This window comes from Phallusia mammillata, chromosome 3 (assembly GCF_965637545.1).
Source record: "Phallusia mammillata chromosome 3, kaPhaMamm4.hap1.1, whole genome shotgun sequence".
NCBI lineage: Eukaryota > Metazoa > Chordata > Ascidiacea > Phlebobranchia > Ascidiidae > Phallusia > Phallusia mammillata.
In genome coordinates, this window is record NC_137254.1 from 14,777,861 (window position 1) to 14,797,872 (window position 20,012).

Sequence of the window (20,012 nt, forward strand, 5' to 3'; positions counted from 1 at the left end):
GGTTTCTCTTGATAGAAAGAAACCATTTTGTGTTGTCAGAGTTGTTACTGACTGCAGAAAGCTAGTTAGAAAACCCACGTTAGGCGTATACACTCATGCATGTAACAAGAATCATGCCTCCCCTCACCAATCTTGTTCAAAAACGAGCTTTAGACGTTTTAAAGACCTGTATGCAACGAGCGTTATGGTTTAGTGCACAAACGTAGTTTGAAAACCTGTTTTGAGCTTTTCATATCATGCATTTAACAAACATTGTGGCTGACTGCACAAAGCTGGTTACAAAAATTCGCTGACCAATAATCAATCTCAACAGGCAGTCATTTTGACAAGATATTTACTAATGTTTTATAAAATGTTAAAATTTTAAATTTTTGAGCTTTTCATTGTGCAAACTTTTAACGAAACATTCGTGTACGTATTTTTAACACATATTTTAGTTGATGCGCAGTTTAAAATTGTCATGATATAATCTTGTTTTTGGCAAAAATCCTAACATCACAAATTGTCTGCGGTACAAAGACAAGTTTCTACAGCAATGTTACTGGAAACAAATACTACGATTTACCTATTGCACCAAGTGAGTAGGTTTCAACATATATTTAGCTATTTCGTAGCATAGGTCAAACACAACACTCTTTTTTAAAGGGAATGATAGTACACCAGATCTACTAAAGGCGTCATACCGAATCAGCCGGTCACCAAGCATTCGGTATGACGCCTTCAATAGCCTGGTGCACTATTATACATATGTGTGCTTCGGGGCTGTTCACCTATGTCTTTTTCAAAAGGTTCGAATCCCGGGGTTACCGCGAACAAAACCGATAAAGGTTTGTTATGTGTCTATATGAGGTGCCTTTAACTATTCTGCCTTTTATGAACCAATAATAGAAACAGAAACCGAAATGGAATTGTCAATTTGGTCACAATATGTCAGCAGAGAACAACAAAATGGAATTCGGGCAACGAATCATATTGTGTATATGGGATAACAAAATCACAAAATCAATAAAGTGTTTTTATATTACTTGTCAAGGCAAATCAGAAAACCCACACACTCATACCATGTAGGTCAAATATGTAGAATTTAACTCAAGTTATAGAAGCTAGTCGTCTAATCAAAGTCAAATACAAATTCTATGGGTGCACAACAATGTTGTAAATGGTTTAGTTTCTAAAGCCAAACCACACCTGTCCTGAGGCGTACCAAAGACTGGTTTCAAAACTGTTGTCTGTCTATTTGTGAATAGAAGCTATTTACAATTTGGTTTACTGTTGTGTAGACCAGGGGACGGCAACATTTTTTCAACATGTGCACATTTACTTATTGTTTTCATGTGATAATCACTTCGCGGTGACAGTGGTTTGTGGCAGCTGAACAATAGTAAACAGAAAACAGACAAATTTGTACGTGTAGGCTGGATTTTAGTACTTTTGCATTTGGTCCTATGTCTTGTCAAATTTTAATGCAACCAAGTTTAAAAATATATAAAACAGGGGTGTCCAACTCGAAAGCACCGCCGTGCCAATCTAGGTTTCAAAATATACTCGCGTGCCAACGTTTAGTACTTTTTCGAACGCGAGTGAACTTGTTTATGATACTCCAGAAACCTTTTTTAGCATACAATGTCGCTTAAAGCGCAGAATCCATAACATGGAATATAATACGACAGCATAAAGGTCTGGAACTATCCAGAATTCGACAGTTTCACGCGCCTAAAAGTAGACGGGTCGAGTCTAAAAACGGCCAATTTAATTAGTGGAGTTGTGTTACCTTGATACTAATCATCTTTACTGAAGTTAGAATAAAGGCCAAAAAGAATCAATTGAAAAATATTAATTGCCTGACAAATCCGAATGTTTACCATCTGGATGCGCAAAAACTTGCGTGCCATTTTCAAATGTTCTGCGTGCCACTTTTGGTACGCGTGCCACGTGTTGGACACCCCTGATATAAAATGTCCAATAACAAAAGGAAGTAATACTTAGCACTTGCGTTTTTTTTTAGAAGCCATGAATTGATTTTAGACCTGGGATAAAAATGAATATTTGGTGTATATGGTTTGTTACAACTTATAAATGATGTTTGTCCCAACAAGACGCTCCGAACATGCGAGAGAGTTATTGACACCTTTGTTATTATCCCTTTATGTGGGTTTGGATCGTTACGATGTCTTATCTTAAGCGTTTTTAAAGGTTTTAAATCATATATTGGAAGCAACCTGGAGGCTCATTAGTTATGTGCTCACGGATTTGATTTACTCATCAACCTTCCGCAGGTATTAGAATGTGTTACCCTCACAAGCCTGGGAAAACCTTTTTTCGAAAGCAATGGAAATCTTAATTTGTCATGAGCGCACGCCTTCTTCCGCTGGTATTTAAAATTGCAAAGCACTCAAAAAGTCCCGTTGTAACTTCTATGCTAAACCAAAAACTTGCGATTCCAGGGAAAGTCAGCGTTTGGTTGAAACGTTGTTGTGTGTTATTGATGGATGTTACAAACGTTACGAGCGCATACAATTGTAACAAAAAAAAGCACGTTTGACTTGATAGATGAGAAAATGACTCACTAGTTAAATATAATCAATTTTTTTCTGAAACAAAAAAACGCTCAAATTAAAATTATTCCTGTTTTAGAACGAGTACTGTTAGATTTGTCACGCTTGACTGCAACCCATCTTCTTAAAATTTAGAACATATGGGCTTTTTGAAACAATTGGTATTTTAGGGATTCCTATCGGTTTCTTTGCCCCGTGCTCGCTCGACCGTGACCAACACTTGCGCGAAACTCCGGGATGAACAGGGGCGGCTCGTGCTAGTTTATTCTCAAGTATAATTTTTATACGTATAATTTCCGCCTTGATCGGCATTTTTTTCTTTTGAAAAAAAAAATTATGACATTAATATGGTATCTATGGTGGAACTGCAGCTCCAGTTTCATGACAAATCGTGACGTTTCATGACGTCTTGCACTTGTGCGCACTTGGAAAAGCTACATGCCGGGCGAAATAGGCGACAGGGTGCTGCGGCACGCGCAGCTCCACCAATCACGCACGCAGCGTGTGAACCGGCCTGTAGTTCTGTTGTCTGTTCCGGGTTTACTGTTGTATCGGACTTTGGACTTTTAATTCAAAACATTCACTTGCATGCATTTGTCGTGACGTATATTTGCCTCGGTCAAACCTCGCCTTTTTCTTCCCCATATGCTTGACCGGCTATATATCTTCACAGAGAGTTCTGTCATTAGATCTCCAACAGTTATTCCGGCTCTTTCCCCACCTAGAAGTTTACTTAATACTTCGCCAGGATATTGTCTGGCTAAGAGTGAATATATAGTTGCTAGTAGTGATTGTGTTTGACATTCTAAGAAGTGAATATCAGCCGTAAGTTGACTTATTGTCCCAGAAACAGTGTCCATGGCAATCCCGAATGGCTTTAGAACAAATGGTTTGATGGTGAATACTTAAACCTAATTCTTTTACTTCCAAACGATATAAATCGCCGGTATGCCGATAATGCAAGGTCAAACCATGAGTTCCCAAAGGCGTGACAACGGGACAATCAACTCGGTTGGGCACTTTCCAGGTAAACAGTCTAGTTCCGACAACACAACTACCCCTATGTATGTTACATTTAGACATAATTCCCAAAGCACCTTTCATTTTTTTGTGAATAGGATCGTATAAGATAGTGGATTTCGTTAAAATACCATTATGAATAACACCTTTTGAAGATGTGGGCCATTTATAAGTTACTTTAATTTCATTAGAGGAAGACCAAACATTATCACTACTTTTACTAAGTCGTCCAATCAAAGGTGCAGTATGCGTGTGTTGCCAATCTTCACACGCACCTGAGGACGGGGGTGCAATAGCTACAGATTTTTTATTATGAAATTTGCCTCCAAAAAAATAATAATGGGATTCATATGTCGATTCAAAAATTTGACACGAATATACCTCTAACCCAGTGGTTCTTACCTGGGGTTCGCGGACCCCCAAGGGGTCCGTGAGATGGTTTCAGGGGGTCCACGGAGGGAAACATGTTAAGTATCATTAACCAACAGAAGAATATTTTTAAGTTTCTCAACCGTTTTTACAATCATGCATACGAGTGCACGCTGTTCATTGCAACTTAATTGGGCCAAGAACACATACTTTTTCTAATTGTTTTCTCTATTGTGACATCATAACACACATGGACAATAGACTTTATAGAACAAGTGATTTGTGAAGTTATATATACCAGAAATACTATCAATTCGATGCGTTGGCCACTAATAAAATACAGAAACGTCGTTGATTTTAAAGGACTGTGAAGGCGGATTTAAATCCTTCAAAAGCATGACATGGCATAATGCAAGAAACGTGAAACATCAAAAGACTTATGGTAAATTGCGTTGGGGGTCCGCAGACTTACAAAATTCATAAAGGGGTCCGTGACTACAAAAAGGTTAAGAACCACTGCTCTAACCGAATGAAGTCTGCCGAAGGGTTGTAAAGTCGGCCGAAACATGTCTGAAAGACTGGTGCATCTGCCCTTTTACAAGTTATAGGTTCAGGTATGGCATATTCCCCTTTAAACAAGGCTTCATGACAGAGTTTAAATTGTTGCGTCCCACTTTAAGCTATATCGCACAAAAGTAATGTGGAAATTAAAATACCAATTTGATGCATTTTGTTTCAAGTTCTTGCTTAATCACGAAACCGAAGAGGCTTTCTGATTATACGTCCTCTTCGAGTAATGTGAGGGTCTTGTTCAGATATTTTAATTGGTGTTGCAGAGGCAGAAGTGTTACTTAAGTCACCCGTATCTACTCTAGAATCTATATAAACAGTTGGACTAGTTAATATAGGAATAGTTTCAGTGACAGAAGTATCAACAGGGGGTCTAGGTAACACAGTAGCATCGGTTATGCCTTCAATAGTAGGAAGATTAGCCACCTTAAGCCTATCGACAGTAACTGTGTTCTCGCGACCATTCATAGCTAAGGTAAAGAATTTTGGATGCTTATTCAATACCTTAAAGGGACCATCATAAGCGGGATAAAGTGTTCCCTTTTTGGCTTGCACCCGTACAAATACGTGAGTGCAGTTTGCAAGTTCTGGGTCAACATAAACATTTACCTGCCGTTGAGGTTTGCGCTTGGCAAAGTTCAGATGCGACATAAATGCTGTTAGTCGCTTGGAATAGTCTGCTATGGACACGTCAGGTCCGTAGGAAGGGATGGTTTTGTTTATCCAACTGTTAAATTTGTGGAAAATTATGCTCCGGGTAGAGTAATGTCTTTCAGAATTAAAGATACATTTTATGTCTACGATAATTATACTCTAGCTCAGTGGTCTTCAACCTTTTTTATAGGCGACCCCCAATTTAGGGGAAAATTAAATCAGAATTTACATGCGACCCCATTTTTTTCGGCACTGAGAAAATGTTTTAAGTAAAGCTAAAACGAAAGAACAAGTACACAAACTATACATATTTACAAACAAATATGGCTATACAAAAGTATTCCGAAAAACGTTTTCAAGGAGTTTCATTTAAGACATAAACCCAATTTTAGGAACACAAACTTGTCAAATTGTTCAACATTTAGTTTGCACTGTTAGTGAGATGGTTGCGCCTGTATACTGTCCACAAGTTTTTGAAGCCGCGGCTTGACTTTGCACAAGCTTAACCGCATGTCATGCTCCACTTCCAATCGATTACGATGTTTCGTTTTTAGTACACTCATTGCACTAAATCCTGCTTCACACAGCCACGTGGTTGAAAACGGGATTAGAAGTTGAACAACAAAATTTGACATAGTCGGGTACGTTGAGTGCATCGACACCCAAAAGTAAATATTTGCGGAGACCTTTGGGAATTTTGCTTTAAAGACGTCAAAAGAAACGGTTTGCTGCATCTGCTGTCACTTCTGTAAATTCTTCCGCAACACGGAGAGGCAGTTTAGGTAAATCTACGATAGAGAAAGGATTTATTATCCAGTCATGTTCTTTGGACGGCGTCAGAATGTTGCCGTAGTAGTGCTCAAACTTTTTGCAAAGCTGCTGAAGGTGTCCAAGTATGGTATCTTGGATAGCCACATCTCTGTCGACAATGTATTGCTGTAGTTCTGGAAACATGTCAAACTCATTTCGCTTCACATAACTTTGCCACAGGATCAACTTTTTGTAGAAGGCGGTAATTTTTGCAGTATAATCAATAATTGTAAAGCCAGAACCTTGCATGGATTGATTTAAACAGTTCAGCGAATCAAATATGTCGGCTAAGTAAGCCACGTTTGTAATGAACTTTTCCTGACCAAACTTTTCAGCCAAAGCCAAATGCTCCTGTTTTTGGAGAAAAATAACAATTTCTTTTCGCAGTTCATAAACTCGCTTGAGTACTCGACCACGTGACAACCAACGCACTTCTGTGTGCAATAGTAAACCCGTGTGATCAGCACCCATTTCATCACACAAACAAGTAAATAAACGCTGGTTGAGTGGCCTCGCTTTAATGTAATTGACACATTTTGTCACGGAATTCAAAGTATCATGCAGTTCCTCTGATAAATTTTTGGCGGCAAGTGCCTGTCTGTGCAAAAAACAGTGCGTCCATTTTGCGAATGGTGCTTTGTCCTGTACCCTTTTTACAACCCCCGAATTGATACCAGTACATGCTGCCGCACCATCGGTACATATTCCAGCACATTTTTCCCAGGGTATACAACGACCGTGGAAGAAATCGTCAAGACTTTTGAATATATCTTCACCTCTAGTATGCAACTGCAGTGATTTGCAAAATAAAAGCTCTTCTAATACTTCTCCACCATTGATATCTCGAATAAATACAGAAAGCTGAGGCAGACCGGCAACATCAGTAGACTCGTCTAATTGAACTGCATACCATGAAGAACCATTTACTTGAGTTACAATTTGGTCCAGAACGTCATTGGACATGTCTTCAATCCTACGTTTTACTGTTGCAGCTGATAGTGACATTGAATCTAACTTTTTGCTCTCCTTTTCTCCAATCATAACTTTCACAACTTCCTTCATTGCCGGCATTAGCAATTTTTCTCCAATTGTATGGGCTTTCTTTTGCTTTGCAATGTGATAAGAGGCGACATACGAACAATAAACAGCAGCTTTGTTTACTGCAGTAAATGCTTTCATCACGCCTGCTTGTGATGCAAGGGATTGCAATTTACGTTCAAAAAACTCGGTTGGTTTGTTCACGCAGTCTGGATGGTTTTTTTCTAAATGACGTGTAAGTTTAGTTTTCTTCATCGATTCTTCTGCCAGAACTTTATGGCAGATTACACACTTTGGTTTGCCATGAAATTCAGTAAAACCAAGGTTTAAAAAGGCCTGTCATATGATCTTTTTCTGGTATTTTTTGCTGCCATGCTAGTATAATGCTAAGCTTTACTTACAGGCTACAAATTACTGTTACTCTGCTACAAAGCTAACTGTAAACAGCGTAAAATATCTGCACACTACAACTGCATAAATAACTATTCACTTGTTCTGGTGTCACCTTAAATAATACAAAGTAATAGTGTTGAGTCATAATACACGTTGTCCAAACCCATTGTTACGCGATAAAGCCATTTTGCGTTTTTCTACTACCACGATTTAACTGTAACAGGAGGTAGCAAGCTGTACTACAAAACAAGAGCAAAAGTTGCGATCTAAAACTAGCATAATATTAGTTTTATTTTCTGTGATTAATTTTAAAATGAAATAAATTAAATTCGGTGACTTATCGCGACCCCAGAAAAAGTTTAGGCGACCCCACTTGGGGTCGCGACCAATAGGTTGACGACCACTGCTCTAGCTCACGTTGACTCTAAAGTTGACTTTGTAACACCTACTTTAGCACCTGTTAAATATCATAAGGAAGAATTAGATTTTCAACGGTACGAAGATAATTTGCCACGACCGAGTAGTGGTTTCGAAGATTTAAATTCAATGTTGGCGCTTCTCAGCCAGTCCCGCTTGACAAACGATAAACTTTACCAGTTCATTGACAGCAACATCGATCCTATAACAGAAGCGGACGTTTCATATTTGTCCTCAACCCTGGAAGCAGCTTCGAAGAACGCACTTCTACATTTGATCAGCTCAATAACCTCGCCATTTTTATGTTTTATCTTCGTAGTTATATACATTTTAGCAGGAATATGGGCGGTTTTGCTCACCGGATGGGTTGTCAAGGTCTACGGCAGACTTGCGTTGGACAAATTGATGGAGCTAAAGAACGCTCGACAAAATGAACAACCGGACGGTAATAATTTAGCTGACGAAGTACAGACACAGCCCTTGTACCCTAAGTTAGCCTAAACGGAAATGGCCCTCAGTTGTATAACAACTATATTGGTATTGAAACAACAACAAAACGATCATAACATTCGTTCTAAGTACCTAGTAGGTTGACCCTGTATAAAAATAATTTTAGATTTGACATGACTATACGTGAAACCAAAACGATAAATATGAAATTGTATTTAATCAATTAAGCGTGCCAAGGAAAAATGCAGGAGAATGCTACAGTAATAAAGCGGAATGATGTAAAAGCAAATGCAAATGGCCTTGAGACTATAGCGCCGCCGAAGCGCAAGCGTTCATCGAACGCCAATTAAACTGGTTCATATTGAACCTTATACTTCAATGAGCTTCGCTCAAAGCAGCATTGCTGCACAGTCGCTAGGCCAAATACCGCCTAAAAAGCAATTGCAACTCAAACGAGATTGATTGCCTAAAAATCCTTACCTTACCTCGACGGCAGCGCGAAAATATAATAATCTATCACAGATTGGCCTGTCGGTCGAAATGGCGAGAGTAATACTACAAAAAGCGACTTACCAACTCACAACTGCAGATCGCAAAAGCACTGCAAAACTCACATTACAAGTGGGAGGCTATATAGCCACATTTCACATGTAAAATCAAGTCGCCAGCATAGCTACGCGTCAAACCGTAAAAAAGCTTAGCACAAATCTGTAAAGTCTGAGAGCTCGTTTAATTTCTTACAAGAATTCGAAACAGAAACACTTGTCAAATGTCAAAACTATTTTTATTTGTATATCACAAACCTACATAGTACTTAGAATTTGCGCCTTTTTTATCGTATTGTATATATATACTTAATCATCCTTATAGCCCTAAAATACCCTTATATAATCATTGGTGTGAATATTTTGCCACGCGAAATGTTGAGTTTAGATTACAGAGGTTAAAAAATCAGCGTACGAATGCAACCGTTCGAATCCCACCGAGCCAACTGTTCGAAACTCAACAATCAACATTCTATCACAACTCCATTTGTACATGATCTCGTTCGAAAATACAAGCAACTTCGTCAACGGGAGTTCACCAACAAATACGAACAATTTATCACCACACAGCGGGATATCCATCAAGCAAGAACATCAAATGGACAAAAAAATTTCCGCACGAACCACAATTTGACTTTGGAGCACGAAGAGTCAAATAGGAAACAACAAACGGACAATGATAGATCTAATTCGGAAAACATCATCCAGAAGAATCTGTTCCGGAAAACATTTCACGGGACGGAGAGTGATGTATCGGACCTTGGACTTTTCATTTAAAACATATCGTACTTTGGACTTTTAATTCAAAACATTCACTTGCATGCATTTGTCGTGACGTATATTTGCCTCGGTCAAACTCGGTCAAACCTCGCCTTTTTCTACACAGAAACTTGACCGACTATTAAACCTGTTTTTCTTATTACCCCACCGGTCATAAACTGGCTGAAGGCTATTGTTTTATCGCCTCGCTTACGTGTTAACAAGAACCTAGTCTAAATTAGCTCTCAGCCATGTTGCATGTGACGCTTCTACAAGCATTTCAATGAATAATTGTGGTTTAGAACTCAGTTAATATTCTCGGCCGTATGTGTTTTACAACCATACCAGTTTTACAACTTGTAATAATATTTGACCTGACGCTAAAAAACCGCATCAATTTAGACTTAAAGTCAGTTACCAAGTTCATTAGTTACAATAGCGTGCTTTGGTGTAGCTCACGCGTTGGCGTTGTGACTTTGGTGTTGCGTGTTTAGTCGCCAGTGGCGCTTGTGTGACATGCCTTCGTGAAATATAATGTGGGAACGTTAAATTAACCTTGCGTCTTTTGAGGTTTGTTTAGCCAGCGATAGTTGTTTTTTTAGAGTCAGATAAACGGCAGTGTTTTTAATTGTCTACCTTGAAGGTCAGTACATGTCCAAGTGAGGCCATATTTGCAGATAGTTTTTCTCCAGTTGCCATTTACTATGTTTCCATTACCATCAAATTGGTCCCCATAAATATGGGATGCTGACAGACGTGGACTTTGTAGGAAATTATGAAGAACCACACATGCCTGTACAATACTTTGGGCCACTTCTGGATCACAATTTAGCATTTTATAGAATACTTGAAATCGTACAGCAAGTATACCAAAAGCATTCTCTACAACTCTCCTTCCACGACTAAGTCGATAATTAAAAATTCGATTGTCCTGACTGAGGTGACGCCCTGGGTATGGCTTGATTATCCCAACCTTGATGGAAAGGCATCATCAGCAGCCATTCTCGCAAACTCCTGGAGGTAAAGGATATTGGAAATTAAACACAAATTTACTATCGGATAAAAGGTTTATTTCCATCATCCAAAAAACAATTAAGGATTATAAGATAATCAACGCTCAATGTGACACAAATGCACATATTCGGTGGGATGCTTTGAAAGCCGTAATTCGTGGAGAAACCATAAAAAACAGCATAAAAGTCGAAGGAAAAAACTGGAACAGGAAATAACCCAAGGTAATCCTGATTTAATACAAAAAAATAACCAAATCAAAAATTGAATTGGACATTCTAATAGAGGCCCAAACAAACGGTGCGATGGTAAGAAGTCGAACGAAGTGGGCAGAAAAGGGCGAAAGAAATTGGAAGTATTTTTTAAACTTGGAAAAACGCCATGCGGTAAAAAATCGATCGATCAGTTGAAAATAGACAATAACGCTTGCTCAGACCAAAATGTAATCTTAGATGAGTTGGTAAAATTTTTTGAACATCTTTACCAACAGCCCGATTCCCATTATACAATATCAGAGGTGACATCACGCCTTTTGAAACTTAATTTGCCAACGTTAAATCAATCTCAGTTTGAAAATAGTGAGTTGCCGATTTCCGAAAACGAGTTATACGCATCGCTTAAATCTATGCCCCGAAACAAATCGCCGGGCCCAGACGGATACCCTGTCGAGGTATATGAAACATTTTGGAATGACCTTAGGGACATGTTTAAGGACGCATGGGCTTATTCCGCGCAAGTAGGTCACTTCAGTCCAACGCAGTGCCAAGGAGTGGTGACCCTCAAACCAAAACCCAATAAAGACAAACAGTTCATCACCAATAATAGACCTATAACACTGTTAAACGCTGTGTCCAAAGTCATAAACAACCGCATAAAATCCTCCCTGGATCACCTCGTCAATCGAGACCACAACGGGTTTATTAAAGGGAGGTTCATCGGGAATAATATTCGTTTACTGTTCGATGTGATTGACCTTGCTGATAATCAACAATATCCAGGGGCTATACTATCTCTTGATATGTACAAAGCTTGTGTTACAATCGAGTGGAGGTTCATTTACGCCGCATTAAAAACATTTGGTTTCGGAAATAATGTTCTGCATTGGGTACAACGCTGTTACTCGAATCCCACAAGCACCATAATTAACAATAATTGTTTGTCACGGCAAATTAGAATCAAAAGGGGGGTAAGGCAGGGAGACAGACCCTTTATCTCCAACTCTATTTGTACTTGCCATTGAATACCTAGCTGCTGCGATGCGAAAAGATTATGAAGTAGGAATTCATTTATTGGGCAATGGCTTAAAAGTCTCGCTCCTGGCAGACGATACGCTGTTTTTTTTTTAAAGGGGAACCAAACAATTTTGATCGAGCCTTTGCGATTCCTAATGAGTTTGGCCTTATGTCGGGCTGTAAAATAAACATCTAAAAATCGTGAGCGTTCTACATTGGGTCCAAACGATCATTGCTGATTACTTACCTAGATAAAGGCCTACCATGGCCAGAGACGTCATTTCGTTATCTCGGAATCGAATTTCCTTTTAATGGGTCGCCAAAAGACCTTTTCGACTTAAACTTTGCTTGTCTTATTAAAATATATATATATATATATATATATATATATATCAAATATTTGGTCTTCTAGGGGACTTACCCTAAACGAACGGGTCTGCATTCTAAAAAGTTTGGTTATTCCCACCCTGACCTACAAAGTTAATGCCGTGCCTGTCGCATTTCTAAAAGACCTCAAAAAGACAATGTTCAAGTAGTTTATCTGGAACTCAAAGTGGAAAAGGTCAAACACACTAAGTTGTGTGGAAAAATTGTGGCTGGGGGCATTAATATGCTAGACCTCGACCCGTACTTAGTGTCACTCGGTGTTAAATGGGTCAACCGGCTGTTTGATGATTCGTATGCGTCTCCCTGGAAAACCATCGAAACCTCACTTGCCAATTCAAGGGAATTCAATTCATGGTTAAGCAGTAACATTCCGCCCACCTCAAAAGCTTAAATAAAATCGATAACACTTCGCACGCTACGAAAAGCGGTCTCTGATTGCAAACTTTTTGCTAAACTAACTGGGTTACCCACAAACATCTCTAGGCCCCTTTGGCTAAACTAAGAAATAAAATTTCGCTCCAATGCACTCTACATCCCAACTCTTATTCGCGCCGGTATAGTTAGTCACCACGACCTAATTAACAAAGAAGGCCACTATATGACTTACGACGACCTCGCATTAAGATTTAACTTCACACCAACCAATCACGGATTCATTGAATTTATTAGATTGGTTTCTGCCGTCCCAGCGAATTGGGATGTACAAGACAAACATGCCAGCAAAAAAAACGTTGAGAAGACCCCATTTTGGTCAAACACAATCGCCAAATTTAGCGAAGTAAAACAAGCCTACCTACACGTAACAGATTACACAACAGAATCACCCCTCCACCAACAGCAAATGTGGGAAAGGGATTTGAGTACGGGAACGAACATACCAAACTGGGGAGACATATACATTAATAACTATATTTGTACGATAGAAACAAAATTAAGAGCCTTTCAAATGAAATTGAATTTAAGGGCCATCATAACTAATGATAAATTACATACAGTTGGCATAGTACCCTCACAACAGTGATTTTTCTGTAAAGATTTTCCAGAAACCCTTTTACATCTATTTTACTCTTGTACTGTAACTGCAAAGTATTGGGAAAATGTCACTCCGTGGATTTCCAGCAAACTGTTAATTGATGTTAGACCTCGTGCAATCTTATGTTTATTTGGAACTGATGATCAAGAACTGTTACTGAACTGCGGACCCTGTCACCACAACCCCGCTGGTTTAGTTTGAGAGAAAAGCCGGTTTCAGTTAGTTTTATTTTTGTTTTGTTTATGTGTTATATTAACGATGTTTTTTAATGTATTGATGAAATCTCCGCGTTATGGCGGAGATTTAGGTAATTTTACTGTGGTGCTGGCGACCTACTGTCGTGACGTTGGAGCTCCAGGAGGACACAAAACCAAGCTGTTACTTGATTTGGTGTCAGACAAACAGCTGGCTTATTTTCGACGGACGACGACGCCCTGTTCTGAGGTCGGCTATGAAGATTACAAGCGGTTGGCCGCCATGTGGGATTGGTTGCAGGCGTTTGGTGAAGGGCTTCGGGCCCACGTCGCTTCACCAAACTTGATGCCGGTGTTAGTCGACGAGAAATGCGGACGAATCGCTTCTCCTGATATATGCAAGCGGTCAGAAAATGAGGCACATCAATTAGAAGGATCTATTCGACGAGCCGGATGCTCTTTTTCTGCGTTTTCGCGTAGAGTGTTTGTTTATATTTGTGCCACTGTGTGTTTTTGGGGCGAACCTCTAGCGCCCATTAACAAGCGACGCAAGAGCAAGAAACGCTGCGTTCGCGAACGAATGCTGTTATGTAACAGCCCTGTTATGTGCATAAATTTGTCTTAAAGATAGATTGGACGTTTGACTATTGATTGCGCCGAAGTGCTTATGTTTTTTTTTTTATAAAGCTGCTGACTGACGTTTGCTAAGTCCTATGGGAGTAGGACGAATTCAGGTTGGGGGGAGTGTAGCGAAATTTTATTTGCTTGTTGATTTTTGTCACCGTCACTTATTGTTTTCGTTCTTTTTCGTTGTGGCACCTTAATTACGTTTTTGTGTTGTGGCACCCTCGCTGCTTCCCCTTAGGGGTGATTGGTTTGCAAGGGGTTGATTGCGCCGGAATGTGCCTTCTTGTTCCACATGCCTTAAATAGCGCGTCGCTAGTCGTTGATATGGCTTTTCTTTGGGTGCTGTGAAACGTGTTGGTGTTGGTGGTGGGTTGCCACATGCCCGGTGTAACTTTGCTTTTACTTTGTTTTACATATAAGTCGCGCCCATAAGCTAAACCAGTGTGAGGGAGTATAGTTGGCTTTAGTGGTGAGCCGTGATTGCAGGGTTCTGGACCTGTTACAAATTAAGTAAGCAGGCTTGGTGCATAACATCGATTTATCAGGCCTGCCGAAATAATTCAGTAACACAAGGTTTAATAATATGTTTTAAATTTAAGTGAGAGTGTTGTCACTTTAAAAGCTTGGAGAGTTTTGCACTTTCAAAAAAGGAATTATAAGTTATTTGCCACCAAATAAACCAGCAAGTATAGCAGTTAAGAAACTTAAAAAATTATTATTTATTAAACTTAAAAAAATACAATTATTAGTTGTACACAAAAATTAAAAATGGTGTTGAATAAAATAAACAAGTTCTGACACAAATGTGATGTGGTGGTTCAATTTGTCAGTTATGATACAATTACAAATAAAAAAGCTTTATGGCTAGTTTTTTGTGGCAATTATAATCTGTGAAGTGTCATAGAATATGTTGAAAATGCTGACTGTGGCTATAAGTTACTTAAAGGATACATGACCATATTATTGACTGAATAGCAAGTGTGTTATTAGTTAGTGGTCATTGTTATAACCAGTTTTACTTAAATGCTGTCCAACTGAAATACTTCGACCTTTTTCGACTCATTTATTAATAATTTTTTTGTATGTACTGTTGTTGTGTTTTACCGTATTTACATCCGTTTTGTTTTGAGTCTGTGTCACGTGCGTTTTTGTGCCACATTATTACTCCATGTTATTGAGTTTGGTCCGACGCTGTGGCTAAAATTTGGAGCAGCCACTGCAACAGAGATTGTTGAAACGTCTGAACAATGTATTCTGTATACACTCAGCACATTGGCAGTAATGTTTATGATCAAATTACGTTTCAAGTCCGCGTATGGTGTTCCCAAGTACTTTGATTTCCACTTGAACAAACTAGCGCCAAATAAAATTATAGAAGTACTTCAACCTTTTCGCGGTACCCGTAAAGTTGCTTCACGTACCCCAGTTTGAGAACCACTGAGTTGGTGGTAAAATACCAGTAGTAGTTTGTAATCACTAGGGCGATTATGTTTTGACCTAAAAAACGAAAAATTTTGACTTTGAAAAACTTATTTTGACAAAATTTAGACCAATGAAAACTTCAAGTAGTTAAATTACACATTATTGTACAAAAAGTTAAAATCTGGCTGTAGGCTACTCTGTAGAGCAAATGTCTAACAGAAGGGCGAAAATCTGAACACAGACCTAGCCTGTTCTAAAAGGGAAATGAGCTAATTAAAATTCACTGACAAAAAAATGCAGCTAAGACACAACGAAAATTATTCAATACATTTGTCTAAACCAGGGGTCTTCAACCTTTTTGGCTCAATCGCCCCCTTCTTAAGACACTGTCTCCAAATCGCCCCCCTATGAGATTGTTATTTGTATGAAAGTTCTGCCTTTTGACCAGACGTGGGCGGTTAGATTCAGCCAGCTACAAGAAAGTTTCAGTTAACAGCTAAAACCTAATTTAATTGCTACTACAACACGCAAGGTCCATTTCACGCAATTCTTTTAACCAACGCATCTAAGATTTGTTAAAATTGATTACGTTATAGACAAAACAATATTACATTTATGCGCCAATAATCGCCTTCTTTTGTTGAAAACAATGGGGCATTATTCTGTAGAGCATCAGTCCAAATGATGCAAATACTTGTTTGGGAAGCGCTTGTAGGAAGTGTGAAAGCGAAACAGGTTTGAGGTAAAGCTCATTACCGTTGTATTAAAAAAGTATGTCCCGTCACCATACATAGTCTCAATACAGTGTCCTCTGTGGCAAATTAAATGCCCAACCTTGCTCAGGAGATCACAAAAAGTACAAAAAATCACCAGTAAATACAATGTATTCAAGTAGCAACATGTTTAAGTTGATGCGTCCCTTATCCCTGGTGTATGTTAGCAACAAGAATTATATCTGCTTGTAAGTTGAAGTTAGCTGAGCCTCACAGTTCTTGTACACATTAAAACAATCAGTAATGTTGAAATTGCCCCCCTTTGAAGTAAAAAAACTTCCAAAATTGTCACCATCGCCCCCTCGGTAGACGAAATCGCCCCCGTTGAATAACCTTGGTCTACTCTAAACGAAAGATACATGAAGTACCTAAAGCAAAACCGAAGCAAGAGCTGCACCTAACCTGCAGCAAAATGACTTGGGACCTACCAAAACTTTGCACGTTTTGAGATGTGTTGAGCATCACGCCATATCAACCCAATTATTTCACTCACTTGATGGTTTATGATTCACAATAAGTAGGCAATGGGCCAATTACAACAGTATAAACTAGGAGGCTACAAGGTGTAAAATGAACAGTTCACTGACAGTGCAACCTCTACAACGCCACGACAATGCAGTTTGTAAACAATTTTAACCTTCTTTTTTTTCGTTTTCCAAACGCAGGAAATATGCATTTTTTGACTGTTGACCTTGACTGCTAACTTTTACTTCAATATTTGACACCGTTTTGCCGTTGTTACACACAATTTGCATAGTAACAGACAAACTAAAGCCGTAAAAAGACAAGAAGTCCCTGGCCACGAAAGTCAGTACTTTGCTTTAGTCGCGAGTGCATTACAATTTCTTGGTCTTGTACAAGATTTTGGAGGTGATTAATTTTTGTTGTTGAATAATCGCTAAAAGTATCGCAGTAATTTTTGTTTAAAATATCGGGTACTAGTATCGGATTGAATTACGCGTGTTTATTGCTGTTGTTACATACAGAGCAATTTAATAACATTTTCTACAAATTATTATTTTGAAGTTAAAAACGATTTCTCACCCTCTATTCATATTGAGTTGATTGTTTACTGCAAAAACATCAAGCCAAAAAATCAACTGATACTATTCCAAAACAAAATCTATTACAAACATTGAACAAAGAACATGAAGCCTTTTTTATGTGAATTATCATTGGTTGAACCCCGTATGTGAAAATATTATTTTTGCAAAAGTTGCATCAATAGATTTTTGTCTTTAGTGTGAGTCAACAAATGCCTTTTCAAATGACCACCTTGGCGAAACCGTTTCTCACAAACAACACAATGAAAAGGTTTCTCTTTAGTGTGAACCAACATGTGTTGTTTTAAATATCCACTATCGCGAAATCTTTTCTCACAAACAACACATTTATGGGGTTTCTCTTTAGTGTGAATCAACATGTGTTGTTTTAAATATCCACCATCGCGAAATATTTTCTCACAAACAACACATCGGTGAGGTTTCTCCTTAGTGTGAACCAACATGTGTTTTTTCAAATCTCCAGCCCGACTACTTCTTTTTCCACAAACAACACATCGATGGGACTTCACTTCAGTGTGAACCAACATGTGCTGTTTTAAATGTCCACCATCGCAAAATCGTTTCTCACAAACAACACATCGATGAGGTTTTTCTTTTGTGTGAATCAACATGTGTTTTTTTAAACTTCCACCTCGACTAAATCGTTTCTCACAAACATCACATTGATGCGTTTTTTCATCGTTGTGAATCAACATGTGTCTTTTCAAACATCCACTGCGAGTAAATCTTTTCTCACAAACATCACATCTATGAGGTTTCTCATTCGTGTGTATCAACATGTGTTTTTTCAAACTTCCATTTTCACCAAATCTTTTCTCACAAACATCACATCGAAAGGTTTTCTCTTTAGTGTGAGTCAACATGTGTGGTTTTAAATTTCGAGTGGGACAGAATCTTTTTTCACAAACATTACATAAATGATGTTCCTCGATAAACGAAATTTTGAGGTTTCCAATCTGTTTAGAGTATCAGCTTGTCTAGTGACATTTATGTATTTGTTTTATCGTTGATCTGTTAGAAAAGAATAAAAACTTTAATTTTGTCTAACATGTATTTAGTCGGATGACCAAATAATTTAAATAACATGTGCGTTAAAATTAAATATACCTCACTGAAACGGCACCAATTTCCACAACATTTATGTTATTGACCGCACCCCGATGTGAAATCAAACATAGAAGTTCAACTACAGCAGTGGTCTTCAACCTTTTTTATAGGCGACCCCAATTTGAGGGGAAAATGAAATCAGAATTTACATGCGACCCCATTTTTTTCAACACTGAGAAAAATGTTTTAAGTAATGCTGAACCGAAAGAACAATTACACAAACTGTACATAATTACAAACAAATATGGCAATACAAAAGTATTACGAAAAAATGGCTATACAAAAAAAGTATTACGAAAAAAGTTTTTAAGGCGTTTCATTTAAGACATAAACCCAATTTTAGGAACACAAACTTGTCAAATTGTTCAACATTTAGTTTGCACTGTTATTGAGATGGTTGCGCCTGTATACTGTCCACAAGTTTTTGAAACCACGACTTGACCGCATATCATGCTTCACTTCCAATCGATTACGATGTTTCGTTTTTAATACACTCATTGCACTAAATCCTGCTTCACACAGTCACGTGGTTGAAAACGGGATTAGAAAAATTTGGCATAGTTGGGTACGTTGCATAAATACCTAGTCACTCGTTCTGGTGTCACCTTAAATCAGGGGTGGCCAAACTTTTTTACCAGAGGGCCAAATTTGCAACTGTCTTGCCACTGGAGGGCCGGATTAAATGAGATTTACGTAAAATATGTCGTAACTGGTTGCCATCTTTATTAAAATACATATAATTGTAGTAGAATAACAATAAATAACACCATCTTGTTTACACTTGTATTTAATAAAAGGCTTATATATCAATGAGATAAATGCAACTGTCTACAATTTTAAACAAGCCTTTCAAAGTCTGGAGTAAAAAAAAACAGGCAAGGTGTTTGGCCACCACTGCTCACAACATATCACAGATCCCACATTAATAGCTGATGCATTTAACAATTACTTTTCGACAATTGGCAGGAACATGGCAAGCAAAATTCTGTCTAAACCACAATCCCCAACATCATCTCTTCCCCATCCAACTCATTTTCATTCATATCTATAGACACAAATGAGGTATATAATACTATATTGGCATTAAACGAAAGGAAGATATACCTGTTAAATTATTCAAACTTGCAGCCCCATACTTATCTCCCTTGCTTTGTGACATATTCAACGAATGTGTCTTTTCCGGTGTCTATCCGAACTGTCTCAAAACAGGCAAAAGTCATTCCCCTTACAACATCGAAAATACGCAAAGTAATCCACTACGCAACAGCCTACGTGACGTAACGAAAGTCCGCAAAAATCCGTCCCTGTGATTGGTTAAAAAAGCTCCATATGCGAAATAGATTACATTTTGGAAATATGCAACCGGTACAGTTAACGTAAGTATATAAGCCGAACAAAACACATACCAGCATATGTTAAGAGCTTTACTTGATACTTTTTTCTTCTTGTCGTATAACATTTGCTTTAATTGTAAAAGTTATATAACGTGTATGTAATGTTAAATTTATTTTGAAATAACAACAAACTCTGTTTTCAAAAATTAAAATGATAACACCGTCTGTGGCAGCATAAAATATAATCA

The 20,012-nt window shown here is 38.3% G+C and overlaps 1 protein-coding gene and 1 pseudogene across 1 annotated transcript; one reads left to right on the top strand and one right to left on the bottom strand.

The window, feature by feature from the left end:
* The first annotated feature begins 3,503 nt into the window (after positions 1–3,503).
* On the top strand, positions 3,504–8,626 carry LOC145219639 (uncharacterized). Its single transcript, XM_080086972.1, has 4 exons — positions 3,504–3,619; positions 5,210–5,338; positions 7,802–8,271; positions 8,505–8,626. The coding sequence occupies exons 1-4, from the start codon at positions 3,504–3,506 to the stop codon at positions 8,624–8,626; spliced, it is 837 nt and encodes a 278-aa protein (XP_079943098.1).
* Positions 8,627–10,184: 1,558 nt separating this feature from the next.
* Positions 10,185–20,012, bottom strand: part of LOC145219640 (uncharacterized) — a 225,974-nt pseudogene continuing 216,146 nt past the window's right edge.

What these genes read in the sequence shown, in the direction of transcription:
- LOC145219639 (XM_080086972.1), top strand. Translation starts at nt 3,504, where the DNA reads ATGCCGATAATGCAAGGTCAAACCATGAGTTCCCAAAGGCGTGACAAC. An exon ending in AATTATACTCTAGCTCAGTG is followed by an intron (nt 5,339 to 7,801) that starts GTCTTCAACCTT and finishes CGCGACCAATAG; the next exon opens with GTTGACGACCACTGCTCTAG. An exon ending in ACAAAATGAACAACCGGACG is followed by an intron (nt 8,272 to 8,504) that starts GTAATAATTTAG and finishes TAATCAATTAAG; the next exon opens with CGTGCCAAGGAAAAATGCAG.